At 43.9% G+C, this 18,629-nt stretch overlaps 1 protein-coding gene across 3 annotated transcripts; it reads right to left on the minus strand.

Moving 5' to 3' along the window:
- Window positions 1-2,625: 2,625 nt before the first annotated feature.
- cmc2 (C-x(9)-C motif containing 2) lies at window positions 2,626-17,547 on the minus strand. Of its 3 annotated transcripts, none has more exons than XM_078210565.1 (4): window positions 17,465-17,547; window positions 14,056-14,209; window positions 6,922-6,993; window positions 2,626-3,192 (listed from the first exon to the last, which is right to left on the minus strand). In XM_078210565.1, the coding sequence occupies exons 2-4, from the start codon at window positions 14,134-14,136 to the stop codon at window positions 3,118-3,120; spliced, it is 228 nt and encodes a 75-aa protein (XP_078066691.1). In that variant the 5' UTR covers window positions 14,137-14,209; window positions 17,465-17,547; the 3' UTR covers window positions 2,626-3,117. The 3 variants fall into 3 exon arrangements, with proteins under 3 accessions (XP_078066691.1, XP_078066692.1, XP_078066693.1); XM_078210566.1 differs by having other exon boundaries at window positions 17,480-17,543; XM_078210567.1 differs by lacking the exon at window positions 17,465-17,547 and adding an exon at window positions 15,927-16,188.
- Window positions 17,548-18,629: the final 1,082 nt, after the last annotated feature.

Below are 18,629 nucleotides of genomic sequence, written 5' to 3' on the forward strand. Positions count from 1 at the left end.
TAATTGTGACTAATAAATAAAAAACTACCTTGTAATATTTTGTATCTTCTACATCGAAGAAACCAGCTAGCCCAAATTAGCAGCAGCATTTAAAATCTACGTCTCGAGGACAATCAAAGGACAGTTAACCAATATTATTTTACTTTTTCTTCATTGGCCTCTAAGTCCCCTTGTATCTAATATCTGCATGTATGCCCTGATGATTGCATGAGGGTCTAATGCGCGATGTCACATTTTTATTGTTTTTCTTGGGTTTAGTGGTTAATGAATTTCCTCTTTTGACTCAAGAAAACCTTATTTGACTGGGTTCTTACTGCTCACAGCTTAAATAGATACATTCGGATTTGGACAAGGCATAAAATACTCAAACCTTTGTTGTGACCAACTTAGGAGGTGGAATCGAGGGGACCAGTTCACCCCTTCTCACCCGGTCACAGCAGGGCTGATCAGACTCTTTCTAAAAGGGAGTAATGAGCATCCTCCACTAGATTGTGCAATCAAGATCTCATCCTGCTTTCCACAGTCCTGCACCACCATTTCAGCTGGCGGGGCTAAAAATAGTTCATTATAAGAACGTAGATTATCACAGAACTGTTACAGCACAGACGGAGGCCATTTGGCCCATCATGTCTGCACCAACTCGCCAATGAGCATCATAATTTAGTGCCGTTCTCCTGCACCTCACACATTAAAGTAATCATCTAATGCCCTCTTGTCTGCCTCACTTGAACCGGCCTCCACCATGCTTCCAGGCAGCGCATTCTGGACTCAAACCACTCCTCGACTGAGCAAGTTTTTTCTGATGTGGAGATGCCGGTGTTGGACTGGGGTAAACACAGTAAGAAGTCTCACAACACCAGGTTAAAGTCCAACAGGTTTATTTGGTAGCAAAAGCCACTCGCTTTCGGAGCGCTGCCCCTTCGTCAGGTGAGTGGGAGTTCTGTTCACAAACAGGGCGTATAAAGACACAAACTCAATTTACAAAATAATGGTTGGAATGCGAGTCTTTACAGGTAATCAAGTCTTAAAGGTACAGACAATGTGTACACATTGTTTGTGCCTTTAAGACTTGATTACCTGTAAAGACTCGCATTCCAACCATTATTTTGTAAATTGAGTTTGTGTCTTTATACGCCCTGTTTGTGAACAGAACTCCCACTCACCTGACGAAGGGGCAGCACTCCGAAAGCTAGTGGCTTTTGCTACCAAATAAACCTGTTGGACTTTAACCCGGTGTTGTGAGACTTCTTACCAAATTTTTTCTCACAGCACATTTGCAAATCACTTTTACATGTGTTTTTTTCTTGTTCCTGTTCCTTCTGAGCGGGAATTATAGGTGTGGAGGTTCCCTTGAATGTAAAAAGAAAGCTGTGATCTGATTAAAGATAAGCAGCACAGTGGCACACACTGCTGTCCCACAGCACCAGAGACCTGGGTTCAATTCCCAGGCTTGGGTCACTATCTGTGTGGAGTCTGCATAGAATCATAGAATCGTACAGTGCAGAAAGAGGCCATTCGGCCCATCGAGTCTGCACCAACCACAATCCCACCCAGGCCCTATCCGCATATCCCGACATATTTACCCACTAATCCCTCTAACCTATGCATCCCAGGACACTAAGGGGCAATTTAGAATGGCCAATCAACCTAGCCCGCATATCTTTGGACTGTGGGAGGAAACCGGAGCACCCGGAGGAAACCCACGCAGACACAGGGAGAATGTGCAAACTCCACACAGACAGCGACCCGAGCCGGGATTCGAACCCAGGTCCCTGGAGCTGTGAAGCAGCAGTGCTAACCACTGTGCTACTGTGTTGCCCCGCTACCGTGCATGTTCTCCCCGTATCTGCGTGGGTTCCTCCAGGTGCGGGTTAAGTGGGTTGGCTATGCTAAATTGCCCCTCAGTGTCAGGGGTACGAGCCAGGGCAAATGCATGGGGTTATGGGGATAGGACCTGGGTGGGATTGTGATCGGTACAGATGTGATGGGCCTAAATGACCCCTTTCTGCACTGTAGGATTATATATGATTAAATATTGAAGGATTCGATAGGGGCTGAGGGGCAATAAATATTGGCCTTTGACACTGACATTCCATAAGTGAATAGAAATTAATTTCTCGGGGGTGGGGAGGAGAGAGAGAGAGAGAGAAGAGAAAGAGTGCAAAACAAGAAGGGGGAAAATGATCGTACTGTTGGAAATAGGTAAACAGCCTCTGTCATCACCGCACTACTTCACACCAATGGTACTGGAAATCTGGTGTCCCTTCAAACTCTGGTGAGGCTAGAGTTCTTTTTGATAGATGTTAGATGCTCTGACAAAGGGTCACCCAGACTCAAAATGTTGGCTCTACTCTCTCTCCACTGATGCTCTCAGACCTGCTGAGATTCTCCAGCAATTTTTCTGTTTTTGTTTCAGATTCCAACATTTGCAATATTTTGCTTTATTATTATTTTAATAGATGTTAGTCAGGTAAGGGCATTAATGGACCTGGGTTATTTATAGATGAGACACAATCTACCCGAGGAAACAGGCTTAATTAAGCAACCAGTGTTCCCATAATCTATACTGTGGTGTAGATATTGTATTGATGCAGTTGGAAAGAGACCTTTTTTAAAAAATTTCAATGACAATAAAACGCAAATTTTATTCTTCTTGAAACCTCCAAAATCGTTACCTTTTAAAATGGTCAAATCTTCAACCAATCATGATGATCACTGTTCAGCGCAGAGCTGCTCAAATTTAAATATCTCACTCCCACTGCAACACACTTCAATGTCCAGCAGGTGTCGATGTAAGAGTGCTCCATGACCAAGCTGTGGCTCAGTCTGGTTACCAGAACCCGCATCTGGCTCAAGAGAAGACAACACATCTCACTGGGCCAGAGCAAGGGGTTTAAACATCACAGCTTTTGTAACAATGCATTTAACAAATGACAAACCAAAAATAGTCCAAGTACAAATGCTGAACATTTTAAAAAAAATATTCACCAGCCGAGAAACGCGAAGAGCAAATCAAAAAAAGTCAACACAACTGGTTTCGGGTTCTGTAAGTGTCCAGACTGCCACGGCCGGGTTTGAGGGATTAGCTCACAGCCCAGTGAATCTGGGGGCAGAAAGTTACTCGGAAGATGAATTCAGTCGACGTTGCATTCGGGCAGCGTGTTCTCTGCTTTTGGCTCTCTTGGCGTTCGACTGTTGGACAAGGGGGAAAAACAAAGAGCAAGTTTTAGGAGGTTGAAACATAAAACATAGAAAAACTACAGCACAAACAGGCCCTTCGGCCCACAAGTTGCGCCGGTCATGTCCCTACCTACCTAGGCTTATAAATAGACTTACCTATAACCCTCAATCCTATTAAGTCCCATGTACTCATCCAGAAGTCTCTTAAAAGACCCTATTGAATCCGCCTCCACCACCACTGACGTCAGCCGATTCCACTCACCCACCACCCTCTGAGTGAAAAACTTACCCCCGACATCTCCTCTGTACCTACTCCCCAGCACCTTAAACCTGTGTCCTCTCGTAGCAACCATTTCAGCCCTGGGAAAAAGGCTCTGAGAATCCACCCGATCTATACCTCTCAACATCTTGCAAACCGCTATCAGGTCACCTCTCATCCTTCGTCTCTCCAAGGAGAAACGAAGGATGAGAGGTGACCTGTTTACAGGGTAAACAGGACTGCTCCATAGGCAATTTTTTTCTTATTCATTCGTGGGACATGGGCATCGGTGGCTGGGCAGCATTTATTGCCCATCCCTAGTTGCCTGAGGGCAGTTCGGAGTCAACCACATTGCTGTGGTTCCGGAGTCACATGTAGGCCAGACCAGGTAAGGATGGCAGATTTCCTTCCCTAAAGGACATTAGTGAACCAGGTGGATTTTTCCAACAATCGACAATGGTTTCATGGTCATCAGTAGATTAATTCCAGATATATTTTTAATTGAATTAAATTGCCGTGGCGGGATTCGAACCCTGATCCCCAGGACATTAGCTGAGTTTCTGGATTAATAGTCTAGTGATTATACCATTGGGCCATCGCCTTCCCTGATGGGTTTGTCCAGTAACTGAAGAGAATCTGGAATTTAAAAAAGTTTAATGAATTGCCGCTAAAAACCCTGTCTGGTTCACTGTAGGGAGGGAAATCTGCTGTCCTTACCTGGTCTGACCTACATGTGATGTAGTCCCACAGCAATGTGGCTGACTAATGGCCTAGCAAGCCTCTCAGTTCAAGGTCAATTAATTCTGGCTTAATAATATGGAACTAAATATAAGTAAAAAACAAATCCAGAATAGGAAGGTTCTGGATTCACTCCCTGGATTGTTTAATGACAGGATGGGGGTGGTTTACAGAATCATAGAATCCCTACAATGCAGAAGGAGGCCATTCAGCCCACTGAGTCTGCACTGACCACAATTCCACCTGGGCCCTATTCCCGTAGCCCCACACATTTACCTAGTCCCCCTGACACGAGGGTCAATTTGCCTAACCCGCACATCTTTGGATTGTGGGAGGAAACCAGAGCAGCCAGAGGAAACCCACGCAGACACGGGGAGAACATGCAGACTCCACACAGACAATGACCCGAGGCCAGAATTGAACCCAGGTCCCTTGCGCTGTGAGGCAGCAGTGATAACCACTGTGCCAGAGGTGAACATTGATCCCGTTCCACGGCACCGCTGCTCCTCGATCCTCCCAACCCTTTACCAGCAGTGTGAGGGTGAGAGCAGTGATGCCAAAATGCCTGGTGAGTTTTTTTATTGGAGACCTGTGGGGGGAGCGACCAGGTGTACCAGATAAACCCCACACCCCCAGAAAGTGTCAACTCCTTCAGGGGAGAATAGGAGAAAGGCAAAATTAACAAAAACAAGAAAATACAGTTGTGTCAAAGATAGAAATCTTAAAATCTTGAATTAATTGATTATTTTTATTCTTTCAAAGGTTCCTAAATCAATTCCTAAACAGAAGGGTTTCCCTTATGTCATGTCTGGGTCTGTTATGGAATTGTTAAGGGATTTAGTCAACAACCTCATGATCGTTTTAAAATACAGCTCCCACAATGATGAACTTGATTTATATCCATTCCTATGTTCCCAGGTCTGCAGAACTCACTGCCATTGTTCCCTTAAAACTGTTACAAGGAAATGGCCATCTTTAATTCCCCTCCTCCTCATCTAGCTTTTCCTTCCTGTAAAATGAGAAAAATAATGATTCAGAGTTAAATGGAAGCGGCAGCCGACAGCAGGGAACGGTCTGCCCCGGAATCGTTCCCAAGTGGGTGCAGCTCCAACAACACAAGAAGCTTGACACCAGGACAAAGCAGCCCCGCTTGATAGGCATCACATCTACAAACATCCACTCCCTCCACCACCGACGCTCAGTAGCAGCAGTGTGTACTATCTACAAGATGCACTGCAGCAATTCACCAAGGATCCTTAAACAGAACCTTCCAAACCCACGACCACTTCCATCTAAAAGGACAAGGGCAGCAGGAACAACACCACTTCCAGGTCCCCCTCCAAGCTTATCGTCCTGACTTGGAAATATCAGCCATTCCTTCGCAGTCACTGAGCCAAAATCCTGGAATTCCCTCCCTCACGGCATTGTGGGTCAGCCCACACCATGTGGACTGCAGCGATTGAAGAAAGCAGCTCACCGCCATCTTCTCAAGAGCGACTAGGGATGGGCAATAAATGCTGGCCTAGTCCGTGACGTCCACGAGCCATGAGTGAATAAAAGTTCAGAATTCAGGTTTTGTTCTGGAATCTTCCTCACACAGACTGTCTGCCAGCCCTAACCCCATCATTGGCTCTGGAGTCCAATGCTTCCCAAACATTTTCCTGGCGGGACCCCAATGACTTTAACTTTCTGTGAGCCCCAAATGAAAAACTTGAGGGTACGAGAGTTGTAGAGCGGTGGGGTTGTGAGGGGGGGGGGGGGGGGGGGGGGGGGGGAAGAGAGAGAGATGCTTTAGTTCTTGACCAGGGAGGGAGAGGGTAATAGTAGTTGCACGTGAAGGCGGTGGGGGAAGAAGGGGTTTGGTGAAAAAGGTAAGCTCTCTCCAATATTAAAAAACACAACCAATTCACAGGTCTTTTTTTGAGCAGCAAAATCAGACTGGAGGGAGAGTAGTTGAAGAGGCCACATTCACCAAATGGACTCCGATTGATGGAGGTGTCGCCATGGCAAATGCAGCACGGAACACTTAGTTGTCCAGCTTTGTTCAACTCAAACCCGGCAGGTCGACTGATGGTCAAAGCACTGTCCGGAGGAATGAACCAGTGAATGACTGCGCCCGAGATTGTGATTATCTAACTGTCCCACACTGCGTTCCCCACAGCAACGCCTCCACCAATCACGAGTCCATTTGCCAACCAATCGTAGCATGTCTCTTCTTATTTCCCAGCAATGCAAAATTTTACTAAATGACTGTTTAAAAGTGGCCCCTCAGTGGTCAGAAATCAAACTCGACTGCTTCTGTTGCCCTCGGATCTCTCGTAACCCCAAAATCTCTACTCGTTTCCCGCAGTTTGGGAAGCCCGGATGGACATGGATGAGCAACGCCGCTCTGCGAGAGGGTAGGGTGGTCAGGACAACAGCTGGGCCCACCATCGTGTATTAGGCAAACGAGCAGCGAGCTGCAGTTTGCAGGTGTTGTCAGAGAGGAAGTTTTCAATCTTCTGACCATGGGGCATGCTGGAGCAACATGTTTCCTGGCATGAAACAAGAGACTACAACCCTCGGGAGCAGGGGAAACGAGAGACTACAACCCACGTGATGGGGATTGGCGGGGGGGGGCCGGTGGGGGGGTGCAGAATCTGGAAGAGGACCACTGTGCTGGAGGACAGAAAAAATGCATTAAAAACAAACAGGTGGTACTGTACCAATAACAACCAAAAACTACAACTTTTAAACCACCTTACCTCCTCTTTTAAGCAATGTCTCATCTCTCGATCAATATCATTACATTTTCCCAGAAACTTCAGGAAGTTGTGCTGTTGAGATGAGAAGATATGGCAACAGGTTACAACATTGGTCACACTAGCCAGCAGTGGCTGTTAAATTCACTTTGGTTCGTTGCAGATGTCCTGCCAATGACACTGCATGAGCAGGTTAGCAGGATAAATATGTGGGAGATAGGGCCTGGATGGGATTGTTGTCAGCACAGGCATGATGGGCCGAATGACCTCCTTATGCACTATAGGGATTCTATTCAATGATTTTTTTTAAAAGGGTAGACTAGCACTGGAGGCAACACAGCGAAGATTCACTAAGTTGGTTCCTAGGATGAGGGGTTTGCCCTATGATAAGATGAGGTGGAGGTGCTCACCTGATGAAGGAGCAGCGCTCCGAAAGCTCGTGATTCCAAATAAACCTGTTGGACTTTAACCTGGTGTTGTGAGGCTTCTTCCTATGATAGGACGCGAAGCAAATTGGGTGTATATTCTCTGAAGTTTAGAAGAATGAGAGGCAAATCTCACTGAAACACGCAAGGTTCTGAAGGGGTTTGATAGGGTAGGGTAGACACATTTCTGCCGGTCTGGGAATCTAAGGCACAGGGTCAGTGTTTCAGCCCAAGGGATTCAAAGGAGGATAAATTATTTTACTCAAAAAGGTTGTGAATGTTGGGAATTCTCCGCCCCAGACGGTCACGGATGCTCCATTGTTGAATACGTTTAAGGCGGAGATAGACAGATTTTTGATGTCCCAGGGAAAATGAGGAAAAAGTTGTGGGAACGTAGAGTTAAAACCCAAGATCAGCCGTGATCGTATTGAACAGTGGTGCAGGAATGGTCCAATTTCTTGCTTCATACGATGGGCCTGAGGAATTCAGAAACCTGGCAGGGAGAGAGAGAAGAGAGGATGATCGGGTGGTTGCAGAGAAACTATTTCCTCTGGGGGAAAAGTCCAAGGTAAGAGGGAGCTGTCTTGAAATCAGAGCCAGGCATTTACAAGCTAAACCCGGAAGCACCTGTTCACACAAAGGGGAATGGAAATCTATAATTCTCTCTCTCTCTCTCTTCCCCCCTTCCAAGCCAGAGGTCATATGGAAACTTAGACAGAGGTTAGCTAGCTTTTGTTAGCGAGCAATATTAAGGGATGTGCAGCAAAAGTGGGTAAATGAGGTTGGGAAAGCAGCCATGATCTCGCCGAATGGTAGACCGGACTCCAGAGACTGAATGGCCTACTCCGAAGATCAGCCATGATCCTATTGAACGGTGGAGCAGATTTGACAGGCCATGCGGTCTGCTATTTCTTGGTTCACGTGATGGGTCTTTCTTAGGAAAGGCTGAACTGTGAACTTATTTAACACCCTTGCACTCTCAAGCTATTCCTGCCACCCCTAACTCTCACCATACAGATCTTAAGCAGGCAGTGGTAAATAAACCCATGTTAAATTAAACCTACCTCATTAGCAAGAGACAGAAAGACTCTGCTTACTGGGTTTATCATGCTGTTACTGTTGTATCTGGGCCCAGTAAACAAGCTCTCCTGTTCCCAGTCCAATTCATGATAGTTGACATTGGGAAAAACTTTTTTTGGTAACCAGAGCTTACATCTCCTTTTGTGGCTCGGTACCGTACTTTATTTATAATGCTCTTGTGAAGCACCAAAGGACATTTTTATAATGGGCTTGATTATGGGTTTTATTATGGGGTCCTGACCCCAGGACCTGCTGCTCAAGTAAGGCACGTTCAACGTGCCAATGAGGTGGTAAGAGTGAGATAGACTCCTGGATATGTTTGATACAGAGTGGTGCCTCAGGAGAAAAATCTTACTCCGTGACTTTAAAGGGCGACATGATGGCACAGTGGTTAGCACTGTTGCCTCACAGCGCCAGGGACCCGGGTTCAATTCTGGCCTTGAGTTACGGTATGGAGTTTGCACATTCTCCGTGTCTGTGTGGGTTTCCTCCGGGTGCTCCGGTTTCCTCTCACAGTCCAAAGATGTGCCGATTAGGTTGATTGGCTATGCTAAATTGCCCCTTAGTGTCGGGGGATTTGTAGGGTAGATAAGTGGGGTTACGGGGATAGGCTTGGGTGGGATTGTGGTCGGTGCAGATTCAATGGGCTGAATGGCCTCCTTCTGCACTGTAGGATTTTATGATTCTAATATTAAAAGATGCAACATGAAGTTAGTTGTGTTACTGTTCAAATGAGAAAACCTGTTGGGTCCATTCATTTGTTTGAATAGATGAGCGGACAGCACCGATACGAGTTTTAAAATGGTTTTCTTTATTGAACAGAACTTATAAAAAAATTAACATTAAAAAAAAACGAAAATAAAAAGAAAAGTGAATTTGGAGACTGGCTTTTACTGCCAGCCCCTGTACTGAACGTAGCAAAATCGATAAACTGAAAAACACACACTAAAATCCAAACTGTATGTCAACCCTTATCTCATTATTGGAAATGTTTTTCGCAGTTTGTCGCCATCTTAGAAAGAAAAACATTCCTTGCAGCTGCTGTTATGAAAAATTTGTTTGCCTGCATTGTGTACCCTTTAGGAATGCAGTCAATTTTTAGCTAACCTTTAGCCTTCTGATTCTACATGTAGTCAAGTTAGCAGAGTTAGTTGAATTGGCAGAAATATCTTAAAATGAAGCATTTGCATGGACTGAAGTAAACAGGGCTAAGCATACATAGGATGTCTCAAAACCTTTGCTTAGATGAGGTGTGTTATTTTTCTGTAGCGAGCTGTGGGCATTGGGATCTTGTCAATTTTTCTCTTTTGTTCACACTCTCTTCATATTCAACCCTGCAGCTTTGCGTTGGCTGACAGGATACTTGCCTTTGAACACAACTGACCAGATGTTGCAAAGTTTCACTGGAGAAACAACCACCTTTAAGCACAACCTGGGTGCTAATATGTCTGCATATGATTATTGAGTGTTTCTAAGAATTATTTTTGTCAATGATATGAGTATTCAAGACAATACACAAGGGAGACAGTAACATAGTGGTGATCTCACTGGACTAGTAATCCAGAGGCCCAGGCTAATCATTTTGGGTCACTGGATTCAAATCCCACCATAGTAGCTGGTGGAATTTAAAATTCAATTTAATAATTAATACATCTGGAATCAGAAGCTAGAGCTAGTATTGACACCATGAATCTATCACTGATTGTTGGAAAACACTATCACTATTCACTAATGTCCTTTTGGGGCAGGTATCTACCATCCTTACTGTCATGCGAGTGTACCTTTAAGAAAAGTTTTTTTTAAATCATGCAGCTTACAGCTTCAGAGATGTCATTGGGGGTGGAGCTAAGCTGTGGCAGTCAGGTGATTGGGCTTTCAGTTTTGTTACATGGCAGTCAGGTGATGGGGTTTTTTCCCTTTGGGCTTTCAGTTTCATTTTTGGGGAGAGTGTTGGAAGCAGTTTAGCAGCAAGCTAAGAAGCAGTCTCTCTCTCTCTCTCTCTCCCTATTCTTCCCTTTGTTTGGTTCAGAAACTATCAGTTAGCTGAAGGAGCGGCTTACTGCCATCCTGCCTTAAAGAAGCCATGTGTTGGGAAACAGATTTGACTACAACCTCTTCTGAGTTTCTTCACAAGGGATTTACAGCATTCAGCCCAGGAGGCAGGATTCCTGTAACAAGTGGCATTAACCTATGCTTACTTGGAGGGTTGTGTGTTTTGGATGTTGGAACAGATTAGAGATATTCCTCAAGAGTTATATATTATCGTGGTTGTTGTGTTTCTTATTAAAAGTTCTTGCTCATTGTCTTACTATACATGTCAACAATATTCTTAGTTAAACTTTGTTTTTGATAAAAGCTCCTCGTGGGTCAGTTAAATCAGATCTGAAGTGAAACCTCCCATGCTCGTCCTAGCCAAATTCAATGTAAAGCGTTGCAGGTCAGGTGAGCTTCATAGAACACCTCGAAGTATCCAACTCTGGTTTGTAACACTCAGTATGGTTTACAGACCTTCAGCAATTTAAGTGCATCTTCACATCCATACTTTATTACCCTTTGGGCAATAGTGAGAGAAGTGGTGGAAGGATCTCTGTGCTTATCAGCCAGTTGAACCGCGTTCTGAACATTCCTTCACCCACAGCAATGCGTTTGGCTCAAATGCTTCGGAGATGGCCTAACAAGCCACTCATTTGTACCAAACGTCTACACGTCAAATGGACTGCAGCAGTTCAAGAAGATAACTCATCACCACCTTCTCAAGGGCAATAAATGTTGGTCTTGCCAGTGACGTCCACATTCCATGGACGAATAGAAATAGGGCCTTAACTATCACAGGATTGGTGTAATATCTCTTTTCAAGCAGAGGTGATAAATACAAAAATAACCAGCAGAGGCGATACTAGAGTCAAAATATAAAATTAATTGGGCCAAGTGCCTTTCCTGTCCATGATTAATATAATTTGCTGAAACAAATAGATATGTTACTGAAGCTTTCTATCTTACACTTATTAGGACAATAATGCCAGACAAACCAACAGTAAATGGAACAACAATTTAGACTGCACGAGAAGAGAGTCCTGATTGGTTGGCAAGTGGACTCTGATTGGTAGAGGCGTTGTCATGGTGACTGCCATAGAGAACAATTAACTGTTCACCGTCAAGTTTTTTGTTTCAAGTTCAACCAGGCATCAGCTGATTGGCCAAGGCATTGTCATGGGGAATGAAACAGGAATGGCTACCCTCCCCCCCCCAAATTTTTGTTTAGTTTAAAAAAGGTGTGATGGAGAGGTAAGGTCCCTCCAAGTTTTGAACAATAGGTGAAGCTTTATGCTGTTACTAGCAACCCGAGTGGCATTCGCCACTAACGGGATCCTGCCATCAAGCCAAAATTATACTCTGCCTATCACACAAATGTGTGATGTGGTATATGAATTTCAGTGCCAGCATGATGCCAGGTATATAGGCATATGTACGTACACCCCAAAGACTGGTGGATCATATCAAACAGCACGTCCCTTCAGCTGTTTGCAACAGGCAATGTACAGACCGTACCCTACCAGCCCATGCTTGCAAAACTCAAATCATTGTGTCCAACATTGTGCTAAGAATTACACTAAAAATCAATTTAAGATCAGCCTCTGTCAATAGGAATCCACTTACTAATTAATCAGCATTCTTCTCATGCAGTATAAATTGTTGTTCCAACTTGCATGTTTTTCAGCCACACTCAAATTCTGTAATTCTGACTAATTTGCCAACATAATAAACTAAATAATATAATTTTTAAAATATACTTGACAAGCAACAGAAAAAAGAACACCAATTAAATTATAATCCTTCTTAGTGTCTGCAATACAGTGCGCACTGCAGGGTAGAATGTACGATCCTTGGGAAATCCTTAGTTAAGGTTTCCTTGTCAATTAATAAACACTATTCTATGACTGGCTGCGCATTTTATTTTTAAAAATATGCTGTTCCTATTTTTATTCCGGTTGCGATTATACACAGGGTGAGGATAGTTAATGGGTTACAGGATGAGACATTATGATTTAAGCCTTCACTGACCCAATGATTTATTGGTTGATAAGATATAAAGGCAAGTCAAACGGTCTGAAGGCAAGGACAAAAATCACTCCAGCAGACATCATTGCGTGTAAAAGCACACAGCTTGCTTTGTGGGAACAGGGAAATAAAGCAGAGATACAGAAAGATAGAGGGAGTCAAAATAACTTGCACCAAGGCCATCATTTTGCCAGATACTATCCCTGAAAAGTCTACAATCCAATAGAATGTGTAGAAACGAAACATCCAGGGAGGTTGGCCTGGCCACACAGACAACACTCAACAACTGTTGTAATTGATCCATTTCAATGATAGCGAGGCAACAATAGGATTAAATCTGGGTGCAAAAGGAATCACCCAAGAAGGAAGAGACAGGCCAGAAGGATGGGAGATATCCAAGTCACAGGAAGCTCAGAGCAATCCAGCAGAGGCAACTTATAGGAGGTTAAATTCCAACAGGTTTATTTGGAATCATGAGCTTTCGGAGCGCTGCTCCTTCATCAGGTGAGTGAATGAAGGAGCAGCGCTCCAAAAGCTCGTGATTCCAAATAAACCTGTTGGAATTTAACCTAGTGTTGTGAGACTTCTTACTGTGTCCACCCCAGTCCAATGCCAGCATCTCCACATCATGACTTACAGGAGGACAGAGCTGGCAGAGGAGTCACATTCATACATGCCACACTGACTGGCGTGACCAGGGAGTGATTAGTGCCCGGAGTGTAAGGGTAATACTGCATTTTAATATCACTGTCCGAACATTAATAGGTGGTCAAGTCTTACTTACACTGAATAAAATACAACCACTGTACCAATAAGGATTTGAATTATTTTTGAATTACTTTGAATAAATTTGGAACAGGAGCACAAGGGGCTAAAAGGTTAATTGACTCCCGGGATCCTGAATTTCTAACACTCGTGCAGATGGAAAGCCAGGGACAAGCTGGAGTTTTATTTCATGGTCATTTCTGTAATACAGTCTGAACCAAACAACATCAAAGGGGGCAGAACTCAAAATTAACTTTAAAATAAAGAGAATTGAAGAGTTTCCTATCTCGGAAATCAAGGTCCAAATAAATACTTGCACCAATGGAGCTTGTGTTAACAGTAATGTGTCAAAACACAGTTGCTACAGACCCACATTATAGCTCATCATGGTAATTAGAACAATTTATTAATGCCACTGCCACGGGTTAAAAATTGAGTATCGGGGCAGGGCAGGGGGTGAAACTGGCCATAAATTTGGACACCAACCAAAGAAATTAGACCATTCCAGGATTTTGTGTAACCAATTCACACAATCATTTCCCATGGGACCAACTTCTCATGAATAATCAACTGTGCCTCATTGCTTCAGTTGGTCTGTCCAATATCTCCAGATTGTCCCAGTGAGAAACTCTGTATACAACCACACAAATTTGATCACTAGAAGCTAACAAGAAAAACAGGCAACAGTATAATATTTGGAATTCACTTCCCAAAAAAAAAGGCAATCAGCAAAGGTGCCGAGGAATTGATTGAAATATACAAGACAACATTGCCGAAATGCAAGTGCACCATTTTAATTCATACTCACTTCTCTATGACACTGTTTGAGACGTTCAATTATAATGTTGCATTCTTCTGTATGCAAATGCGGAGATAGGTCTGGGTGCATTTTTGGTTATGGTTTATTTTTTGCTAAATTGGAAGTGGATCCTTAATACAGACCCCAGGATAGAAACCGGTCTCTGAAAGTCAGATTGATATGTACAGATCAGCACACGCCACAGTAATCACTAACTTGTACATTATCAGCAAAACGGCTCCTGTTAACACCAACTTGCGCAAATATTATTCACAAGTGAGACAAGACAGGCTGGTGGCAGAGTGACTAAAACACTTTCCTTCCGTGACAACAATTTTCGTTGTTCCCTTAAACGAAAATCAATAATCCCACAGAGAGTGTTCTCTCCCCGATTGCATTTTGGGCAGTTGTTATAATATATAATTTCTTTAAAGTACAACTGCACACTCTTCCTGTCAAGCTGCAAGTGTTCCTCCGATTCATGGTGGGCAATGTCACAAGGGGTCTGCCAGTAACATAATTATCTAGACATAGAATTATAGAATAGTTACAGCACAGAAGGAGGCCACAATTCACACAATCATTAATTCTAAATGAATGCCTTGAACTTTTAAACATTTCATTCGTGGGACATGGGCGTCGCTGGCTGGCCAGCATTTATTGCCCATCCCTAGTTGCCCAAGGGCAGTTGAGAGTTAACCACATTGCTGTGGCTCTGAAGTCACATGTAGGGCAGACCAGGTAAGGATGGCAGATTTCCTTCCCTAAAAGGGCATTAGTGAACCAGATTGCTTTTCCAACAATTGACAATGGTTTCATGGTCATCAGTAGATTCTTAATTCCAGATATTTTTTGTTCAATTCAAATTTCACCACTTACTGTGGCGAGATACGAACCCAGGTCCCCAGAACATCAGCTGAGTTTCTGGATTAATAGTCTAGCAATAATACCACTAGGCCATCACCTCCCCGATTTATATATAGCATCTTTCACAACCTCTGGATGTCCCAAAGCACTTTACAGCCAGAGAACTACGTCTGAAATATGGCCATCTGCTGTACGCTAGCAGTTAAGCTGGCAACCTGTTTTAGTGCAGTTTGTTTAAAGACAAACCTTGGTCAAGACACTTGAAGGGGTGGGGGGAGAAAGAGACTCCTCTGCTCCTCGAAATAGTGCCTTTGGACCTTATACATGTCCCAAAAGGGAAGACAGGACCTTGGTTAAAAGTTATCTCAAAGGACAACATTTCTGACACAGCGGCACCCCTAGGTACTGTGCTGGGAGTCACAGCCTAGATCACTGAAGTAGGGTTTCACTAGTTCCATCAATACAAAATAGGTGAAACTGGCTGAATCAGTGTACAAGACAGAGGAATTTCGAACACCAGTTACTCCAGTTGTAAATAGACTTTCCACTAATACAAAAACCATTTTGCTCAAAGCTGGCCACACCTCCAGGTTGAAATAATGAGGATTTGTCCCATCAAGAAGGCTCTTCACACTGATCATAACAACCACCCAGGCATATTTTTAAAGGTTTTAATTTGAACAAAAATACAAGAATCTTACCACTGTATACCTGGAAAATATAATCTGCACTGAGCCATTTAGTCATTTTCAGGGATTGAAAAATAGATCAGGTTACTCACAGATGGTGCATTAGACATTATCACAAAAAAATTGACATTTTTAATGACCCATTTTGCTTAAACTACAGCACTAGCATATACCCAACAACGTGGAAAATTATTTAGTTATGTTCTGTCCAATAAAAAGCAGGACAAATCCAATCCAGCCAATCACTGCCCTATCAGTCTCCTGGCAATCATCAGCAAAATAACACAAAAAGAGTAGTCAACAATGCTGCCCAGCGATACTTACTCAGCAGTATCCTGTAGGTCAGGGCTCTACAGGGCCACTCAGCTCCTGACCCTCACTATAAACTCAGTCCAAATGAGCAGAATTCCAAAGATGACATGAGCGTAACTACCCTTGACATCAAGGAAACACTTGACCACGTATAGCATCAGAGAGTGCTAGCAAAACTGCAGTCGATGGGAAACAGCATAAAAACTTTCCACTGGTTGGCATCATATCAAGCACAAAGAAGACGGTTGTGTTTGTTGGAGGCCAATCATCTCAGCTGATCATCAATGACATTTTATCCATCATAAGAAAGGACAGAAAGTGGGGATTAACCAGCTGCTGACTCCTGGAATACTAAAACAGTCATGCTCACATGTAGCAAGATATGGGCAACGCTGAGGCTGATAAATGGCAAGTAACATTCACATAGTCACTGCATGGCACTTTTTATATCTCCAAACATTTCCACTCAACATTGACTGATATTACTCTTACTGAATTTCCCATGATTAACATCCTAGGGAGAAAAATGACCAGAAACTAGACCAGCCATGTAATATTGTAATCTCACCTTCTGATTCCCCAAAGCCTGCTCACAATTGGTGGAATACTTTCTATTTATCTAGATGTGCACTCCAATCAAAACATTCGATACATTCCAAGACAAAGTAGCCCACTTGATCAGCACCCCATCCACTGATTTAAACATTCACACCCTCCATCATTACTGTGAGTACCATCTACAAGATGCTTTTCAGCAACTAGCCAAGACTACTTTGATTGCACTTTCCAAATGCACAACCTTGGTGGATGACAAAGGCAACAGACACACGGCAACAGCGCCACTTGCAAGCTCCCCTGAGTCACACACCATTCTGACTTGGAAATATATCACCGTTCTTTCATTGTCGCTGGGTCAAAATCCTGGAACTCTCTCCCTAACAGCACTGTGGATGTACCACACCACACAGACTGCAACAGTTCAGGGTAGCAGTTCATCACCACCTTCTCAAAGACAATTATGGATGGGTAAACATACAAATGACTGTTATTCTACTACACCAACTGAATGCATTGGTAAATTTTACATTTGCAATTATGCATATATGAGTTTGGGCAGAAACACTAACCATAAGGTGCACTACATAAAAATCAGCAATAATTTACATCCAATATTCCGATTGCACTCAAAGCAGAGACTCCCACCAAGCCCTTAACTTGAATGTACTTGGAGCCATTCATCCCCATGACCTTCTGACTCTAGAGAGAATGAGTGCTAGCGCACAAGCAGCTAAATGCAGTTATTATTAATGGGACAGCCGTAAATACATAACCCTCCCCCCCGCCACACATGGCAATGGGATAAATTAGCAGTTAAATGTTGTATAAAGTATTTCTGGGGCACCAGACACAGAACTCAGATCACACAGGAAGAAATACATTAATTCCTGCATTAACACCTACAATTCCAGGAGCCTTGGGACTTCATATTTTATTTATAATTTTTGGCCATCTTAAGGCAAGTTTACTTCTAACTCCCAGAGCATTATTACCTTTGCGGCGCTCACCTTGTGTCCCCCAGATGTTCTCAGAACCCGGTGTAACTGCATGGCAGGAAGTAACAATTTGTCTGATTGACAGCTGAACGGACCATTCAGATAATCCACTCCAGCGCCTGTCAAATACAAACATCCAATAGACCATAGAGGAAGGGGCGGGTGCACCAGAGTTCAACCAATCAGTGAATAGGGGAGGCGGGAGCTGTAGAGCAGGAACTGACACTTGTCAATGGGCAAGAGTGAGGGTTTAAAGGTTCTTAACTTTAAGTTTTTAAGTTTATTTATCACCTGCAAAAGAAGACTTGTGGTCTGCAACAATAATTGCACTCTCTCTCCTCCACTGTAGCTGAAAAGGTCTTCTCTTCACAACCGACAAGGATAAGAAAGAAGTTTAAGTTTAAAGTTTAAGTTTATTTATTAGTGTCGCCAGTAGGCTGACATTAACACTGCAATGAAGTTACTGTGAAAATCCCCCAGTCATCACACTCCAGCGCCTGTGCGACCACACTTGAGGGAGAATTTAGCACGGCCAATGCACCTAACCAGCACATTTTTCAGACTGTGGGAGGAATGGGCAGCACGGTGGCACAGTGGTTAGCACTGCTGCCTCACAGGACAAACAGTGTGAGCACAACTATGGGGCAGATTTAGGAGTGCATCGGGGGGAGGACCGTTTTGGTAATTGGATGAGGTTGTTGGTGAGCCTATCACCTATCTGTATTACCTGTGCGGCACGATGACACAGTGGTTAGCACTGCTGCGTCACAGTGTCAGGGACCCAGCTTCGATTCCTGGCTTGGGTCACTGTCCGTGGGGAGCCTGCACATTCTCCCTGTGCCTGAGTGCTCCCGTTTCCACCCACAGTCCAAAGATGTATGCATTAGGTGGATTGGCCGTGCTAAATTGCCCCTTAATGTCAGGAGGACTAGCTAGGGTAAATGCATGGGGTTAGGGGGAGGGGGCCTGGGTGGGATTGTGGTCGGTGCAGACTCGATGGGCCAAGTGGCTTCCTTCTGCACTGTAGGATTTTATGAAACCGGAGCACGTAGAGGAAACCCATGCAGACACAGGGAGAACGTGCAGGCTCCACACAGACATTGATCCAAGCCACGAATTAAACCCAGGTCCCTGGCAAAGGGACATCAAAAAAACTTGAATT

Source organism: Mustelus asterias, chromosome 4 (assembly GCF_964213995.1).
Source record: "Mustelus asterias chromosome 4, sMusAst1.hap1.1, whole genome shotgun sequence".
NCBI lineage: Eukaryota > Metazoa > Chordata > Chondrichthyes > Carcharhiniformes > Triakidae > Mustelus > Mustelus asterias.